This window comes from Propithecus coquereli, unplaced genomic scaffold (genome assembly GCF_000956105.1).
Source record: "Propithecus coquereli isolate 6110/MARCELLA unplaced genomic scaffold, Pcoq_1.0 Scaffold122, whole genome shotgun sequence".
NCBI classification, from domain to species: Eukaryota; Metazoa; Chordata; class Mammalia; order Primates; family Indriidae; genus Propithecus; species Propithecus coquereli.
The window spans coordinates 3358348-3376819 of record NW_012136303.1 but is presented as its reverse complement, the minus strand read 5'-3'; the positions used below and the strand labels follow the sequence as shown (position 1 = coordinate 3376819).

The 18472-nt window shown below is 52.6% G+C and overlaps 1 protein-coding gene across 1 annotated transcript; it reads right to left on the bottom strand.

Annotated features, from left to right (window-relative positions):
- Positions 1-4148: 4148 nt before the first annotated feature.
- SUN5 (Sad1 and UNC84 domain containing 5) lies at positions 4149-17626 on the bottom strand. Its single transcript, XM_012665761.1, has 13 exons — positions 17491-17626; positions 16116-16174; positions 15889-15963; positions 15044-15110; positions 14287-14348; positions 11174-11223; positions 10004-10038; positions 9304-9412; positions 8376-8454; positions 7781-7896; positions 5997-6164; positions 5385-5471; positions 4149-4321 (listed from the first exon to the last, which is right to left on the bottom strand). The coding sequence occupies exons 1-13, from the start codon at positions 17565-17567 to the stop codon at positions 4190-4192; spliced, it is 1116 nt and encodes a 371-aa protein (XP_012521215.1). The 5' UTR covers positions 17568-17626; the 3' UTR covers positions 4149-4189.
- Between the last annotated feature and the right edge of the window lie 846 nt (positions 17627-18472).

Genomic DNA, 18472 nt, shown 5'->3' with positions numbered 1-18472 from the left:
AGGAGGGGCACTGGGAGCTTTGCTCTTCTGAGCCCTGGGGGCGAAGGAGGCTGCCCTCCACCGCAGACCTCTCCTGGGGGGCAGAAACTCCCCGACCCCTGGGCAGGAGGCTTGCCTTCCCCTTCGTCCCGGTCAGACTCCTCCTGGAGCCAGAGCCCCAGGTCACTGCCCAGGGCTGCTGCCCGAGAACCGAGCAGAACAGGAGGTTCTTTGTTGGCTGCTGGGGGCAGGAGCAGCCTCCACGTGTCCACAGAGGCGGGAAGGCAGTGGGGGCCCCGGGGCCCAGAGTCTGGAACAGCTTTCCAGCCCACCTAGAGCTTCCCATAAGCCCTTGGGCCCCATGGTCAAGAGAGGGGTGGACGGGGTCCTCTGGCCTTGGCTCCCTGGCTGTGACCATGGTGGATGGTGACCAGCGGCCTCAGCCCCTCCTCTCCAGGCTGAGTCGTCCTCAGAGCCCTGGGAGAGGGACAGAGACCTGCAAAATGACCCTGTGGGACTTCCCGCTGGCCTGGTTGCATGAGGGCTTGGGGCCGGATTTGATTTGGAGGAATAAGGAACGTGGTAGGTCCCTCCCCTCAGCGTGTAGCAGTTCACATTCATTTCACAGTCCACAGTGCCTTCCACACCGGGGTCTCGGGCCCTCAGTCCGCCTCTGGCGGGGAGAAGGTGAGGACTAGCATCTGGTGTAGATGGGGAAACTGAGGCTCAGCAGGCCCCTCCCTCAAGGCCACACAGCAAAGGTGTATAGGGTGGGAGCAGGGCCCAGGGCCCTGTCTCATGGCTGGGGCACTCACCCCTGTCTGTCCAGGGGTCTCAGAGTCTCAGAGGAGCAGAGGCCACCCCGCCATCCCTGACCTTAGCCGGGCTGGGCCTGGTGTCCAGGGATTAGCAGGATTAGCTCAGATCCTGGGGCTTGAGCTGGGCTTATCAGAGGCGCCACTCTGGGGACATTGGGGGATGGTCTGGCGCTCTGTGCCTGCGGTTCTGTCTTGGTCGCCTTAGAGAGCTGATTCGCACCCTGGCCGGCGGCCCACGCCTCTGCTCCAGTGCAGTGGGTGGGCTGAACGGCGGCGGCCAGCCTTGTGCATTACGCGCCTCGAGTGGGAGTGGGCAGGAGGGGGACCGAGGGGCCACCTTTGTTCTCTGCAGGGTCTGCCCCAGAAACAAGCCCTCCCTTGGCCGGAGCAGGCCCCTGCCCCTGCTGGGCTGAATCAGGGTTCTGTGGTGAGACTCGGATGAGACTGGGTCCCACAGGGCCCCAGTGTCCTTGTCTGTGCAGAGGGGCTATTCGAGGGCACTGTGGACTGCAGTGCTCAGCCCTGGCCCCATGCACCTGGGAGGATGGGTGGCGTGTGGGGTGAGGGGCAGGGGTGTGGGGCAGGTGAAGGGGGAGCCAGTGGGGAGCAGGGGGCTGAGCCTCATGCAGTGGGTGCTCTTCATACACTAAGGAGACTCAGCTATTGAGCACCTGCTGGGCTCTGCCCCATCCTGTCCTTTGTGCCACTGTCTCCACCATCCCTGGGGCGGCACTGTCAGAACCAGCACTCTGCTCTCCACTCTCGGCTCTGCTGGGATCTGGAAGGACTGTGGGAGGGCGGGAGGGGAGAGCAAGTGTGTGGGGTCCGGCAGAAATTGCTGCATCTTTCCGTGCCTCGGATTCCTCACATCTGTGGGGATGCCCCGTCCCCAGTTTGCGAACCATATGATTGTCCCCCTGGAACCTGGGAGAGTTAACTTGAGCCCTCGGGGATGGGGATGGGGCAGGGCGAGTGCCTCACAAGCGTCCACAGCAGCCCTAACCACAGAGAACATCACTGAGGTGAAAGATCCCATTGACCGCAGCCCTAAAACTGGCAAGATATCCAGGATTCAATCTGGCAGGAAAAGTACCGAATTCACTCGAAGAAAGTGATGACACTTTTCCTGAATGAAGGATGTTGAGGGAAAACCAGAAGAAACAGAGAGAAGATTCCATGTTCCGAGAGGAGAAGAGCTGACATGGCCAAGAGATTTATTCTTCAGACATAAAACCAGTGCAAGTCCAACCACCTTTTAAAAATGCAACTTGACAACCTGATTCTAAAGTTTGCCTGGAAAAGAAAGGATATGAGAGCAGCCAAGGAGGTTTTGAAACACCGGCCGGTCACAGTTGCTTATGCCTGTAATCCTAGCACTCTGGGAGGCCGAGGTGGGAGGATCACTTGAGGTCAGGAGTTCAAGACCAGCCGGAGCAAGAGCAAGACACTGTCTCTACTAAAAATAGAAAAATTAGCCGGGTATGTCAGGGTGGCATCTATAGTCCCAGCTACTCAGGAGGCTGAGGCAGGAGGATCCCTTGAGCCCAGGAGTTTGAGGTTGCTCTGAACTATGATGATGCCACAGCACTTTAGCTGGGGTGACAGAGTGAGACTCTGTCTCAAAAAAGAAAAAAAAAAACTAAATTAGATCCCTACCTCACACCATGCACAAAAATAAATTCCAGATGCATTAAAGAGCTTTTATACATCCATATTTTGTGGTTGTGCTATCCATTATAGAGTGCATATATATAAATATATAAAATGTGTATATGTGATAAAATTAATAGAAGAAAATATGGGAGTATATTTCTATAAACTTGGGGGCTGGGAATGTCCTTTCTTTTTTTTAAATATTTGTTTATTTTTAATTTCACAATATTACAGGGGTACAAACATTTTGGTTACATAGATGGCTTTTGTACCGTTTCAGTCAAAGTTTTAAGTGTGCCTTTCTGACAATGCACACAAATTAGAAGCCATGAAGAAAAAGATTGAATTGGTAATATAATATGTTCAAGAAAATCTGTTGAACAAAAGACAATTGAAGCAGAGTTCAAGGCAGACGACTGGGAGAAAACAGCTGGAGGAGGAGTGAGATTGGGAGGGGCATCTGGGGGAGGCAGTGGGGTGTCTACGGGCTCGCTTTTACCAAACCTTAGTATGATCTGGCTTTTTAAATAACAGGAATGGTTTGCATAAAAACTGCCAAAATGATGCCAGGAAGTTGCTGGAAGTGTGTGGCTTCAGGTCCACTGATTGCTGGGAGGGGTGGGGAGCGGCAGGAGCATGAGGTGACCCCTTGAAGCCCGTTCCACTGTGGGGACCACGGGAGAGCAGGCCCTGGGGCCAGGTGCTGGGGGAGGCGGGGCTGGCACGGAAGCCTGGCAGGTGGCCAGAGGGGTGGATCTGCAGCAGGGCAGGGGCCTGTGCAGGGTGCTCTGGCTGGAGACAGTGTATTTCTGATCAATCCGCCCTTCTCAATGCCAACTGGACCTCTGCCTGCTAGGAATTCCCTCCCCGGCAGGCTCTGGTTCCTGTTGCCAGTCCAGCTGGGCCAGCCTGCCCCATTCTGGGGCCCTCCTGAGAGCCAGTGCCACCCCCTCTGGGAGGACTGGGCCTTCTACTGCCTGTCTGGGGCCAGAGGTTGGCACTAACCTCAGTGATCATTTACCCAGCACCTCCTGTCCTAGATGCTCTGTGCTGAGAGCTTCGTGGGCAGAGTCGCAGTAGATAGTGGCGGTAGATACTGTTTTCAGAACTTCTGTAAGATCTCAAATAAATGCTAAAACAGGTGGGACTCGGCTATGTAAAGATTATGCAGAAAAAACATCAGCGGCTGAAGACCGGGAAACAGAAACTTTTGGAAAAACTGAGGTCTGGAGAGGGTCTCTCCTGCCCAGCGTCCTGCGGTCAATCGCCTGGATGACGCTGAGACTCTCCACAGTGGGCGGGGGCGGGACCTCTCACCCACCGCCTCATCTGATATAACAGCCATTCTGTCCCTGTTATACAGAAGGGGGGACGGAGGTCCCAAAAGGACGGGGTCTTGCCCAAGGTCGCACACGGGTCAGGGCAGAGCTTATCTGAAGCCAGAGAGGCCTCTCGTGTGCAGGAGCCAGACTGCCCGGGCTTGAATCCTGGGGCTGCCACTTCCTGCCTGTCATCTCCGGCAAGTCACTTCACTGCCTGGAGGCTTCCCTGTCCCCGCCTGTGAAATGGGGCATCCTGGGCTGCGGCGAAGGTGCTTGGGCACCCCGCGTGTGATCAACGATCGACAGCCGTCATGCTCAGACGGCAAATGCTTGCCACTCTCCCTCTTTGGGGCCACAAGACACTCAGACCGGGGCTGGGGCAAAGAATAAACTTTAATCTCTCTCAGGGAGGGGGGTCTAGTCAGACTGCTCTTTTGGGGGCACCACAGAGCCGTGCACTCGCACGCGGTACAGGCAGGTGAAGCGCGGGTTCCCCCAGTTGCTGGAGACCTTCACCTTGACTGCACTGAAAGCCCGGGCCGGCTGGTTCTAGAAGAGAGAATCGGACACAGGGCAGCTCACTCCCAGACCACCCCCTCCCCCACCGTCCAGAGGGGCATCTGGGAGTGGAAGGGAACTCTCCCATTTCACAGGTGGGGAACCAAGGCCGGAGAGGGGAATGGACTGTCCCAAGGCCACATAGCAAGTCAACACTCAAGGGATTGTGTGGAAGGTGCTAAGGCCGGAAGGACAGACATACTGTGGTTGGGAATGTCCCAGCCTTGGGGCCCTACAGCGTATCTGCTGTGGGACCCTGGGCAAGCCCCCATGCCTCTCTGGGCCTCGGTTTCCCCCTCTGTCACGTGGGAGTGGGACTATCTGCTTCCAGGATTGCTGTGGGCATGAAATGTGATCCTGGGGCCAGGCAGCTCACCCGCACCCAGCCCGTGACAGAGGCTCTGTGAGCGCAGCCCCCTCCCCATCTGCAGGGGCAGACTTGGCCTTCAAGATCCCGCCGGATGGTTTCAGCCTCCCAGGGAATTACAGAAGGGGAGACTGAGGCTCCAGTGAGGAAAGGAATGGCCCAATCTCACACGTAATTTGTGGTTGGGCTGCGATTTGTGCAAGTAATGGCCTCTTTCCCACTCGCCCTGTCAAGCTCCATGGCCATTCCAGGAGCCACCCCTTGGGTCCTCCTCCTGTCCCCAACTCCTCCCCTCTAGGCCTCAGTTTCCTCACCTGTGGTTGGGTCAGGTGCTGATGAGGGGGTCGCCCAGTATGCAGACTCTACCTTTGGAGCCAGCAACCCCTGCCAGATGGGCACCTCTTGCTCCACACTGCCGTCCCCGGGAGGAGTGCAGCAAGAGGGCTCTGGGGCAGATAGGGGGCATGGAGGACGACCAGGGGTCGGGCTGATTTCCCTGGGGTCCTGCTCTTGGCCCTGAGCAGTGGCTCCATCTCTCTGAGCCTCAGTTTTTCTTGCCTGTCGAGTGGGTTAGTAACGACTGGGCTCCTCCCAGGGCTGGAGGGGGGGAAGTAGGGTCCCCTGGGTAAAGCCTGCACACAGCGCACGTTCGGCAGGTGCTCAGCACAGGCAGCTTTTCTCAGGTACCTGGAGTGGGAACATCTGAATGGTGTTTTCTGGCTGAAACTGAAATGCCCCCAGGAACACCTCCTCCTTGGGGGAGCTTTCCATGCCCTGTGGAAGCAGAACCGAGGACAAGGTGTCAGATACGAGCAGGGCCTTCAAGGGTGTCTCCCTTCTCCGGTTGAGACTTGCACACCTCCCAGGATGGGGAGCTCCTCACCTACTTGGGCACCATTCCATTGCAGCACAGTGTAATGCACAGGAAAGAGCACAGGGCTGGGAGTCAGGGGCTGAGGGTCTACTTCTAACTTTGCCATTGACTTGCAGTATTAGGGGGTGTCCCCAACCCTTGTCTGGGCCTCATTTTACTGAGGAGATCCAGATAATTCTTTGGAACTTCTAAGCCAGATGGGGGCTCAATGTCTTGGCTCTGAAAAGCTTGGGTTGAAATAGAGTAGCTGCTTCTCCCCTACCCTTGAAGGCTGAGAGCTGACCCGCTGTCCCCAGCCACTCCCAGCCTTAACCAAGCCACATCCAGCCCTCTAGCCTGCATGAGCTGTGCAGACACTGTTTATCGCAGGCCTGCAATGCCACCATCATGAGGTTGAGCATCGCTCCCTGCTGGGGAGTGCTCACATAGATGACAAAGTCCTTGGGGGCGGTGTCCAGGCTGCCCGACAGTGAGATGGTCTTGGGGATGTGTTGCAGTGTGAGGTTGGACAGGTAGACCTTCTGAGCCAGTCGGATGGTCACCTGGCCTCGATCGCCCTCGAAGGCCCAGCAGTTGCCAGGGGTCATGTTGGGCTAGAAGAAGCAGGTGCGAGGCGGGGTGATGGGGTGTAGGGGAGCTTTCCTCATCCTACCTTGCATCCCCTACACTTTCTAGGTCCTCCCAGATGAGCCAGTCCTTGTCTACAAAATGTGGCTCAAGTGCTACCCCCTGTAGGGGTCTCCCCTGACTGTTTATGGCAAGGACAAGCCCCTTGATCCCAGCAAAGTGAGTGTAGGGGTCTGCTTCATTCATTCATTCATCTATCCATCCATCCATCCATCCCTCCCGTCATTCCTTACATGGTCTGACCATCACCCCATGACTGAGGCACCATTACCACCCCCGTTTTACAGATGAGGAAACTGAGGGACAGAGCAGGGAAATGACTGGTCCGGGGCCATGCGAAGCTGGAAGTGCAACCCAGGCCCTTTGACCCTGGAGCTTGCCATGAACCACTACAATCTCCTGCCCCATAAAGAGGAAACAGAGGCCCAGAGAGGGAAAGAGTTTGGCCAGAATCACACAGCAAAGGCACTCATTTAGTAGGTCCTGAGCTTTTTGGAGACACAGCGTGGACAGTCCTTATCTGGAACAGTAGATGCTAGGATGGGGGTGCAGAGGGGTGTGGCCTCCTGGGGAAGGCCTCCTGGGGGAGCTGGGACAAGGGACATTAGGAGTTAGCTGGGAAAGTGAGCTGAGGGAACAGCACAGAGAGGGCCCAGTGTTGAGCCAGGCTTGGCGACGTGGGAGCTGGAGGGAGCTTGGTCAGGATGGAGAGGGGAGAAGGGCCGAGGCCCAGAGTCTTTGCGGGGCCGCCTCTCACCTCTGCTCTAACCGGACTGTAGCCCTCCCTGGCCTGGGTCTGCCAGTCACTCTGCACTCCCTGGACGCGCGCTTGGCCTGGGCCCTGCCGTTCCCTCTGCCTGACGAACACCAGGAGGACTCCCCACCCAGCTGGGCAAGGCCGCTGCCCCAGCCTGACCCCGAGGGCAGAGCTCTTGGGGCTCCTTGACGATGGAGCCCACAGACAAGTCCCCTGTGGCCTTGGCACCCCCAGGGCTGGCCATCAGGACGAGATGCTCGGCTGGTGTTTGCTGAGCAAAGGCACTTGCTCTGTGACCCGGACAAGCGCCTTCCTCACTCTGGGCCTCAGTTTCCTCCTCGGTGAGGCAGGATTCCCAAGGCGTGAAAAGCTCGGGTTTGAATTCTGGCTCTGCCACATGCCAGTGACCAGCTGTGTGGCTGCAGTCAAGTGACCTGACTCTGAGCCTCAGTCTCCTCTGCAAAATGAGTATATCACAGGCCCGTCCCCAGGGTGGCTCTGAGGGTTCCCTGACCCTTAAGGGCTGGGGCGTCTGGCCCCTTCCAGTGCCAAGAGCAGGTTGCCCTGTGTCCTGCCCCTGGCCCCAACCGCAGTGGGCCCTGCTCTCTGTCCTGCCCCCGCCCCGCCTTCTCTCCAGCCCACACCGTGTCAGTTGTCCCCCTCTGCCCCCTGCCCTTGCCCCATCTCTGTCTCCTGCTCCTGCCTCTAACCCTGCCCCTGAACCGCCCCCTTTGATCCCACCCCCAACCTCTGCTGCCAGCTCTGGTCCCCAGACCCTGCCTGACCACGCCCCTGCTGCTCTCCCCGCCCCTGCCATCTGCCTGCCTCAAGGATCACGTCCGGGGGCTGCGCGTAGTTCCACAGCCGGATCCAGTTCCAGTAGGAGCGCGCCTTGTCGTGGTTGTAGGTGGCCGATGTGTGCTCAAAGTCGATGCTGGCTCCTGTATGGCGGGGAGGTGGGTCTCAGTCGAGCAGCCTGGCTCCTGCCTGGTGGAGGGGACCCCATGACTGGGCACTCCCTATGAGCCAGACGAGCACTTTGGATGGCTCACTGGCCCTCTCTGGAACTCAGTGTTCCCCTCTGGGAAATGGGAGCAGCAATAGTAGCAGTCACAGCAGTAATAGCAGCATTCGCTTCACAGGGCTTCCCTGGTGCTGCCGTGAGTTAATACGTCAAAGTGCTGGCCCCACATTTCACTGAGCCTGGGGTGCCCGCACCGGCCACTGCTGCCCGGCCAGGATCGTCCCTGCGTTTGCTCCTGAGGGGCTCTTCGGGGGGCGTCTTCTGCGTTATGTCCCTTGATCTGGAATCATGCTCCCTCCTCACCAAGTCTCAGCCCAAATGTCCCCCCAGGAGGCCTCCCTCTGCCCAGGTCCCCTCTATCCTGAGGTGGGCAGATGGGGGGGGGAGGTCACTCACCTATAGACTTCAGGGCAAAGTCCGGCTTTTCAATGTAATCTCCTTGTATCATCTTCATTATTTTCTGGGCCATTTTTTGCTGAGAAGGCAGAAAACACCAGCTGTGCACTGGCACGTTCTTCCAGATCATGATCCCCTCACGCGTGTCCACAGCAGGTGACAGGTGCTGCAGGACACCCTCTTCTCCCTGACAGCCTACCCCCGTCTGCGGAAGTCCATGGCTGGGTGCGCACAGGGCTGCCCAGTCGCTGTGCTGTGAGGAAGCCCAGGCTGCAGAGAGCCACCCCTCACCCATCCATAGGGTTTACCAGTGACCAGATGTCACATGAGGGTCCTGGAGTCTCAATGAGGTTAAGGGCTCAGCAATCAGGCAGACCTTTACTGCTAGGGGGCTGTGGGCAATTTACTGCCCCTCCAAGCCTCAATTTTCTTCTGTAAGATGGGGACAATAACCATGTCTACCTCTCACTGTTTGGAGGGTGTTGTGAGGGTTAGAGAGATCTATAAAGCCCCTACCATGTGCCAGGACTGTTCTCAAGCTCCTAGGGATTAAAAAAAACCAAAACAGACCACACTCAAAAGATCAATAATAAGAGTGGCATTAGATTTCTCAATAGCAACAGTACAAACTTTATAGAATACAGTGGTGAGCTTCCTTCAAAATTATCAGGAGATACAATTTCCTATCTAGAATTCTATACCCAGCCAAACTATCAATCAAGTGCAAGGGTAGAATAAAGGTGTTTTTAAACATGCAAGTTCTAAAAAAATAAATATACTTTTTCCTTCACTGTTTTATAGGAAGTCATTGAGGGATGTACTCCATCAAAATGAGGGATAAAACCAGGAAAGAAGACTTGGGATAGAGGAAACAGGGCATCAAATAAAGGTAAATTAGGTGTTTGGGACAGGATGGCCAGCATCTCACCTCATCTGACATGGCTTCCATCTTCTGGAGCTTGGCAATAAGGAGGTTCATGCTACCTCGGAGGTCCTGGATTTCTCCAGTGTGATGTCGCACTTTCTCCTGGTACATCCTTATCAGGAAGGAGTGAGAATAAGAACAAATTAATTTGTGATGGTGCTGTTGTTACCCTCAGATTCCCTCTTTGCTAGTTATCCTTCAAAGAACTAGCTCCAGATTCTTCCACTCTCTTGGGCCCATCCCTAACCACCTCACCCCCAGCAGGGTCTTATCTCTAAAGCATTACTCATTCTCTTCCTTCTGCTTGGAACATCCTTAAGCCCTTCCAAATATTCCTGAGTATTTTGTCTGCAATTAAGGATGCTGACACCAAGTGGTGTCTTGTTGGTTAAAATTTCTTCTCAGCTACCATTTGCCAAGTACTGACTATGCACCAGGAACTATTCAAGAACTTTTCATCCTCTTTAATGCCCATAACTACCCAGAGCAAGGTGGGCGTTATGCCTCATCTCATAAATGAGTAGTCAAAGGGAGAGAGATTAAATGACTTGCATAAGGTCATTCAGGTGGGAGGTATGGGAGCTAGGATTTAAACCCAGGTTGGTCTGACTGCAGAGCCTATATTCTTTTCCATTATACTCCAGATTCTGGCTGTATCTCTGGTTTTAGGTAATTATATGACTACTCAAATGATTACTCTTACCTCAAGCTCTGCAGTGGACTATTTATGCTGTCATCCTGGTGGAGTGTTGAGAAAAGCAAGGGATCTTCTTCAGATGGCCTAATCTTGGCCCAATAGAGCTTCATCCATCCATTTTCTCACAATCATAAATCCATCCATTCATCCACCTTCCTGTTTGCTTTTCCATTCATCTATGCACTCATTTATCCAACTCTGATTTACTCTTCTTTTAATCTATCCATCCACACCCCATCCATCTACTCTTCTATCCATACACCCTACTCGATTCATACACCCATCTATTAACTCACCCACCCACTCATTCATCTGTCTCATCTGCCCTCCAATCTATCCACTATCTCATCCATCCATTCTCCCATTTACCTATTCATCTATCCTCCCATCTCTCCCCCAGCCCTATATCCACCACACCAAACCTCCTATCCATCTAGTCATCCATCCTCCCATCTATTCTTCCTCCACTGACATTCCCATCTGGCCATCCAGTCATCCAGCATTGATAATGGCAACCCTGTGCTTGGCACTGAGCTGGACATTGCTGGCATGAATCAGACCTGGCTTCTTCCTTCAAGAAGCTGCCAGCACAGTTGGGGACACAGTCATGATTACAGAAAATTATGGGAGGAAAGAGGGCAATGTGACCACCTCTGGCAGTGTTTCTAGAGGATATGACATTTATAGGATATGAAGGAGTTCATAAGGGGGAGGAGAGGTGAGGGAGGGACAGGCCTCTCAGATCCCCTTTCCAAGGCCTTCTGAGACTTTTTGCTGTCCTCCAACAGGGAGATCTGGCCACTTACTTCCTCCTCCTTCCTCCCCAGGAATCACAAAGCAAATGGGTATCATTTCATTTAAGCAGAAGAACAAAGTGCCCTCAGTAGAGCAATGTGTTCCCTGTTCTCACTATCCCACTTGAGGTGGGTCGTTTCTGGGAATGACTGACAGGAGAGCCATCCTGGAGGAGGGACTGTTGCATCTGGTCTTTGAGAGTCACGTTGGGCAGAACAGATGGTTTCTAGGCGGGTGGCATGACAAAGGCAGAATTTTGGATCTGGGATAAGTCAGCAGCTGGGTCTGGATTTGGTGAGAATGAGGGGAGCTATGGAGGTGACACTGGCTGGCTAGGGTGAGACCAGTCAGCTGCGGGGCCTGAAGAGGGCACACACTCACCTGCCAGACTTCCACTTTCGATGGTAAGTGAATAGAAAACATCCAGAATCCTGTGGAGCCATGAGAGTAAGAGCGAGCCATTTAATACGGAAGGTGAAGAGCTGAGGCTCTGGAGTCAAGGCCTCTGGGCCGAAATCCCAGTTTTGCCACTCGCTAGCCTTGTGCAACTTAGGGAGAAGTTACTTAATCTCCCTGTATCTCAGTTTCCTCTTCTGTAAAATTGGAATAACAGTAATATCCACTTCATGATCAAATGATAGCATATACATAATATGTGTCACATAAACCAAATAATCTGTGTCTTCTCCCCCTCCCCTGTCCCAACCCTACTGGGAATAATGGGAAAGAGAAGAAGACATTCCGCATTTTATGATCTCCATGCCGACTGAAATACCACCATTGGAACCATTATATAAAAGCCTTTAAAACTTATTTGTTCTTGATATAACATGAAACAAACTAGGAATAGAAGAGAACTAACTCAGCCTGATAAGGGTCATTTATGAAAAACCCACAGCTAATATCCTATTTAATGGCAAAAGACTGGATGCTTTCTACCCAACAATCAGAAACTAGAGAAGGATGTCTGCTCTTGCTATTTCTATTTAACATGGTACTGGAGGTCCTAGCCAGGTCAATTAGTCAAGAAAACGATGTAAAAGGCATTTAGATTATCACATAGGAAAAAGTAAAACTACCTCTATTTGTAAATGACATGATCTTGCATATAGAATTCTAAGGTATCCAAGATTAGGTGTCTTGTCTAGTGTCAGAACTAAAAATTGAGTTCAGCAGGGTTGCAGGATACAAGATCAAGATACAAATAATCAATTGTATTTCTATACACTAGCAGTGAATAATCTGAACATGAAGTTAAGAAACAATTTCATTTCCAATAACATCACAAAGAATAAAATACTTAGGAATAATTTAACAAAATAAGTGCAACACTTATACTCTGAAAAGAACAAAACATCTTTGAAATAAATTAAAGAAGACATAGAGATATTCATCAATAATGGAAAGATGTCCCATGTTCATGGATTGGAAGACTGAATATGTTGACAATACTCTTTAAATTCATCTACAGATCAATGCAATCCCTATCAAAATACCATTGACCTTTTCCACAGAAAGGGAAGAGTTGGTCCTAAAATTCATACGGAAATCTAAGGAATCCATAATAGCCAATACAATCTTTAAAAAGGACAAAAAGTTGATGGACTTACACTTCAAGATTTTAAAACTTACTACAAAGGTACAGCAATCAATCCCAGGTAGTCTTGACAGTAGTCAGACAACTAGATCAGTGAAACAGAATTGAGAGTCCAGAAATAAACCTTCTCATTTATGGCCACATATATGTTGATTTTCAACAAGGCTGCTAAGACAATTTAACGGGGCAAAGAATGGTCTTTTCAACAAACAGTACTGGAACAACTGGATATACACATTTAAGAGAATGAAGTTGAACCCCTACCTCGTACCATGTATGAAAATTAACTGAAAAATGGATCATGGACCTAGATGTAAGAGCTAAAACTATAAAACTCTTAGAGGAAAGCATAGGAATAAATCTTTGTGACCTTGAGCTAGGCAGTGATTTCTTAAATATGACACCAAAAGCACAAATGATAAAAGAAAACATAGATAACTTGGACTCCATCAAAATTCAAAAATTTTATGCTACCAATGAAACCAACAAGAAAGTGAAAAGACAACCTACAGAATGGGAGAAAATATCTGTAAATCATGTATCTGTTGAGGGACTTGTATCCAGACTATATAAAGAACTCTTACAACTCAGTGATAAAAAGACAAATAACCCAATTAAAAAATGAGCAAAGGAGCTGAATAGACATTTCTCCAAAGAATATCCACAAATAGCCAATGAACACAGGGGGAGATGCTCAGTATCACTATTCATTAGGGAAATGCAAATCAAAACCATAATGAGATACCACTTCATACCCTCTAGGATGGCTATAAGAAAAAAAACAGATAATAGCAAATATTGGTGAGGAAGTGGAGAAACTGGAACTCTCATACATGCTGGTGAGAATGTAAAATGGTGCAGCCACTTTGGAAAACAGTTTGTTAGTTCCTCAAATAGTTAAACATAGAGTTACCATATGAGCCAGGTATACACACAAGAGAATTGAAAACATGTCCACACAAACATTGTACAGGAATGTTCACAGTGGCACTATTAGTAACAGCCAAAAAGCAGAAACAACCCTAGTACCCATCAACTGAAGAACGGATAAACATACAGTGGAACATTTTCAGCCATGAAAACCAATGAAGTACCGGTACGTGTTACAACATGGATAGACTTTGAAGACATTGTGCTAAGTGAAAAAAGCCACAGAGGCCACATAGTGTTTTACCCAATTATACGAAATGTCTAGAATGGGCAAATCAACAGATAGAGACAGAAAATAGATCAGTGCTTGCCTAGGGCTGGTTGGGGGGGGTGGCGGGGAACAAGGAGTGACTGCCAGGGGCTGGGGGATTCTTTTCTAGTTGGTGAAAATATTCCAGAATTTGATAATGGTGATGGTTGCACAGCCTTGTGGATACACTAAAAACCACTGAATTGTATGCTCTAAAAGGGTGAACGTTATGGCATGTGAATTATATCTCAAGAAAGCCGTTACGTGAAAAAGTCCTATGTGTTGAGTTAAAGCAGGAAGTTCCCTTGGACTCGCTGCTCACTTTCCTGTGGGGAGCTGGTTCTCCCTCCCTCCCTGCCCCCCGCCCCCACCTCCAGACCAGTATACTTGAGTGGAGGGGAGATCCCTTTGCTTGGGAAAGCCAAGCTGTGACGTGGGGGGCGGGGTGGTGGCTGAAAAGAAGCCACAGAAACCCAGAAAGAGGGAATGACAGTTGTCATAACGTGGTTTGGAGAGAGCTTTACAGTTTTCAAAGCATTTCTGGGCCTCCAAAAAGTGTTCTTGGTCATCATTTCATTTAATCCTCACAGCAACACCCATCAGACAGATGGGGAAACTGAGTCGCACAGAGGAGCAGTGTCTTGTCCAGTGTCCTATAGTCGGTGCAGAGCCCTGGGCTACTTTGACCTGGGACTGGGCAGGGCCCCGGGGACGCACCGAAAGCACAGAGGACCAGGACACCTGTCTTCTCCATGACCTTCTGGCAGAGCAGCTTGCATCTGGAAGACAGGGAAGTGGTGGCCGAGGCGGGGCTGGCAAGTCCCTGGCTAGAGTGCACCCTCCTCCTCCTCACTCCTTTCTCCGCAGCGTGCTGTTTGCTCCCCCCTTCTTCTCTCCCTGGTGAACGCATCCTTCAGGACTCAGCTCAAGTGTCCCCTCCTCCTAAGCCCTCCAGCGTCAACACTCCCAGCCTGGCACTGTTTTGGGGTCTGCCTTTCCCGCCTGACCGGGAGCTCATGAGTGGTGGGGGCCGAGGCTGGGCCCAGAGTAGGCATCAAGGAGACGTGTAAAATGTAGACTGTGAATGAATGAATGAGGCGCACAGCCGTGCTGGAACTCAGAGGCATTTACGTGGACAGGAAGGGTGAAGGGAAAATGGGACGGGCACTCCCGGCGGGAAGAACAGCACGCGCAAAGGCTTGGAGGTGCGGAGGGGAATGGGGTGTCCAGGGAGTGACCACCCTAGCCTTGCTGGCCCGGTGTGGGTCCACAGCAGGAAGCAGAGTGAGGGCAGCTTGGAAGGAGGGGCTGGAGCAATGGGAGCCACAGTGGGTTCTGGTGGGAGGATTTGATGAAAGCCAGGTCTGGGATAGCTATCTGGTCTGGCTACCAAGGGGAGGTCCAAACCAATGGAGGGCTGCTATGGTCTCCAGCTGTCCGTCCCCAGCCCCCATCGCCCCCCACCCCCGCTCACCTGCAGGTGTTGAACAGGACTTGCTGGGCCTGAGTTCTCAGGAAGCAGGCCACGAAGGTGACCCAGGCTGCAGAGGAGACAGAGCAGCAGAGTCACCGCACTCTCATCTTTGTCCCAGTATGAGGACTCGCCGACTGTCCTGGGCCTGGCGGGGGGGCGGGGGCGGCCCGGAGCTGGGAGACCCTCTCAATCTGCGGCTCGAGCCCAGGAAAGCCTTTGGCTCTGCCTGTGGGTAGGCGCCGGCCTGGAGTGAGCGTGGGTCCCGTGGGTGAGCAATGCTTGCCACCGCTGGCCCCGAACGGCCGGAATGTGCCTGTGCCGACTCCCAGACACCAGGAGCTGGGCAAGGCCACGGGCCTTGGCTGGTTCTTCTGGATGCCCAGCATGGAGCGAGGCAAAAAGTAGGGGTTCGGGATGGGTGGGAAGGCGGGGGGTAGTACATGGGTGGGTGGAAGAACAGAGGAGAGGATGGCCGGCTTGGAGGACGGGTGAATGGGAAGGTGGCTGAGAGGATGGCAGGGAGATGACCGGGCGGGTGTGGCTGGCAACAAGTGAAGGCGAGTTGGTGAGTGACTCGAGGGAGGGATGGACGGATGGCAGCAGTGGCCAGGCCGGCAGAGGAGAGGAGGGCTGGCTGTCAACTCTTCCAGATGGCAAGTGTCCCTCCCACCAGAGAGATCCCGGCTGGGATGCCACCTCTGACTAGACCTCCAGAGCACCCCCCGCAGCTCCCTACCACCCCTAGCCCAGGGCAGGCCTTAGCATCCCCCTCAGCCCGGCCTGACGCTGGGCTCTCTCCCCAGGCCCACGCTGATGGCCAGGGAGGTTCTTCCGTATATACGTACACATACATCCCAGCATGCACTGAGTCAGGCCCAGAGCTGGAGCATTGATGCGGACAGGCAGCAGGAAGGCGTCATCTGCGGAGAGCACAGGACTGTCACGTCACTGCCGGCCTCTGGGGTATGGTCTTGCAGAGACCTGGGCAGTGCCCAGAGCTCGGTGTGAGCGTCCCTGTCCGTCTGCCCCTGCCCCTTGCTGGGAAGACCCCAGAGCTCCCCTCCCTGCTCACTCAGGTTCGGGGAGGAGTCCTCTATTATCCTGCAGGCGTTCCGGCCTCGCTGGGCGGCCCTGGGGATGACAGGATTCACAATAGCATTTCGTAATTTACAAGGAGCACGGTGTCACCACATTCCAGACAGATAAACTAAGTTACAGGGAAGTTTGCCCAAGACCACCAGCCTATGAGTCCGGGACACACCCAGGTCTGGCTGACCCGAAATCCAGGTCCTTATTGAGGAAAGGACTCAGGATTGCTGTGGCAGTCACAGGTGGTTGTCACCATGTCCCAGAGGCTGGCAGAAGCCTGGTTTTGTTCCTTTGTCCACTCCTACTCCATGTGATTTTAGACCATCCTGACTGGTTGAAGCCCATTCCTTGGCCATGATTGGTTCAAGGTGAGGGAGGTCTGCAGCGGAGAGGCGGGGTGGGGGTAGGGGGTGGCTATGAGGGTATGGGACTTGGGGAAAAGATTTCTTTAATGCCCACAGGAAATGATACCCACTGTCCTTCCATCCTAGACAGCCACGTTTCTGCGTGACACCCAGAACTGTGGTGGCCATCTTTTGACTGCAAGGGGAGCAAAAGGAAGAGCAAAGCAGTGGCAGGAACCTGGGTCTTGAGTGACAATGCAGAACTGCGGAACTAACGCACTCTGGAGCCACCATGCCTTGGGGCCTCTTAGTATGTGAGATAAAAACATTTTCTTTATTTCTTAAGGCAAAGGTCCCCAAATGTGTTTTATTATACCCCCAGTCTATTTATATTTATTTATGAAGAAATTAGATATATGCCTAATTGTGCTAATATATTATTTACTCTTTCTGAATGTACAGATTCATTTATACATTTCTGAGGAATATAAACTAAGAGAGGATAAGCTAAAAAAATATACATTCAAGTTCTAATACTTTCTTCCCTCACCCCAATGGATGGTTTTGTATACCCTCTGGAGAGATACATCCCATTTGGGGGGCCCAGAGGTAGGCATCACTCTGAGTTGGAATTGCTGTCACCTGCCTCTTACCAGAGGCTTCCCGACAGATAAAGACAGCAGAAATACTTGTGTCCTTGTTTCGTGTCCGTCCCTCACTAGACTGTGAGCTCCCTGAGGGCAGGGAGCACATTGGGCTGGTGCAACACTGTGCTCCCAGTTCTCTGTGCAGTGCCCAGCACACAGTAGGTGCTCAATAAACTGCGCCGAAAGGATGGCTGCTCCACCACTTACTGGCTGGGAGACTTGGGGAAAGCCATCGTCAAACCTCTCTGGTGTCAGCTGCCGCATCTGTAAAGTGCGGTTGACGATGCCCGCTCACTTCTAAGGAGGGCAGAGGGACAGCACTCATAACCTGCAAAGGGCCAGGCAGAGAGAGGGCCTGCATCCTCACCTCCTGGGCCTGGCACCGTGGGCCACATTTTCGGGTGGGCAGCCCGGGTCCCCGGGGCTCCTTGAGGACCGTGGCATCGATTCCTTCGCTAGGATTGGGCGATCTCGTGGAGTTGGCGAGGAGGAAGTGGCTGCTGCTGCTGCTGCTGCCGCTGAGCATCTCCTGGGAGGTGCCATGTGGAATCTGCCCAGGTCATGTTGAACAGTCGGCACTGTGACCTCACAGAGCAGGTGGGGGTGGTGGTGCCCAGTCTCCAGCCTGGCCCTGGAACCTCCCATCACAGGCAGCCATTGTGACCAACTCTCCACTTTTTTTTTTGAGACAGAGTCTCGCTCTGTTGCCCAGGCTAGAGTGCCATGGTGTCAGTCTAGCTCACAGCAACCTCAAACTCCTGGAATGAAGTGATCCTCCTGCCTCAGTCTCCTGAGTAGCTGGGACTACGGGCACGCGCTACCATGCCCGGCTAATTTTTTCTACATATTTTTTAGTTGTCCGGCTAATTTCTTTTTATTTTTAGTAGAGACAGAGTCTCACTCTTGCTGAGGCTGGTCTCGAACTCCTGACCTTGAGCGATCCTCCCGCCTCGGCCTCCCAGAGTGCTAGGATTACGGGCATGAGCCACTGCGCCCGGCCTGCTCTCCACTTTTAAGATGGGGAAATTGAGGCCTCAAGATGGGAGGGACCATGCCAGTGTCTTGAGCAGCTGGGTGAGAGCTGAGGCTCCAATAAGCAGGCCATGTACTTCCTCGTTCCCTAGACCCCTTCCTGCCCCGGGCTTCCCAGGTTTACCATCTTTTTAGGTTATATGTGAACACATTTTGCAATGCGGAGCTTCTCACTGGCGGACATCATGCATAACACAAAATCACATTACATGTGTTGCTGTTTTAATAAAGTTCTAGTTCTTACTGGGGAAAAATAAAAGCAGAACAGAGTGGAAATGTTTAGCTAGGTTTTTTTCTGTCAGCCCTGCCTGTAGAGA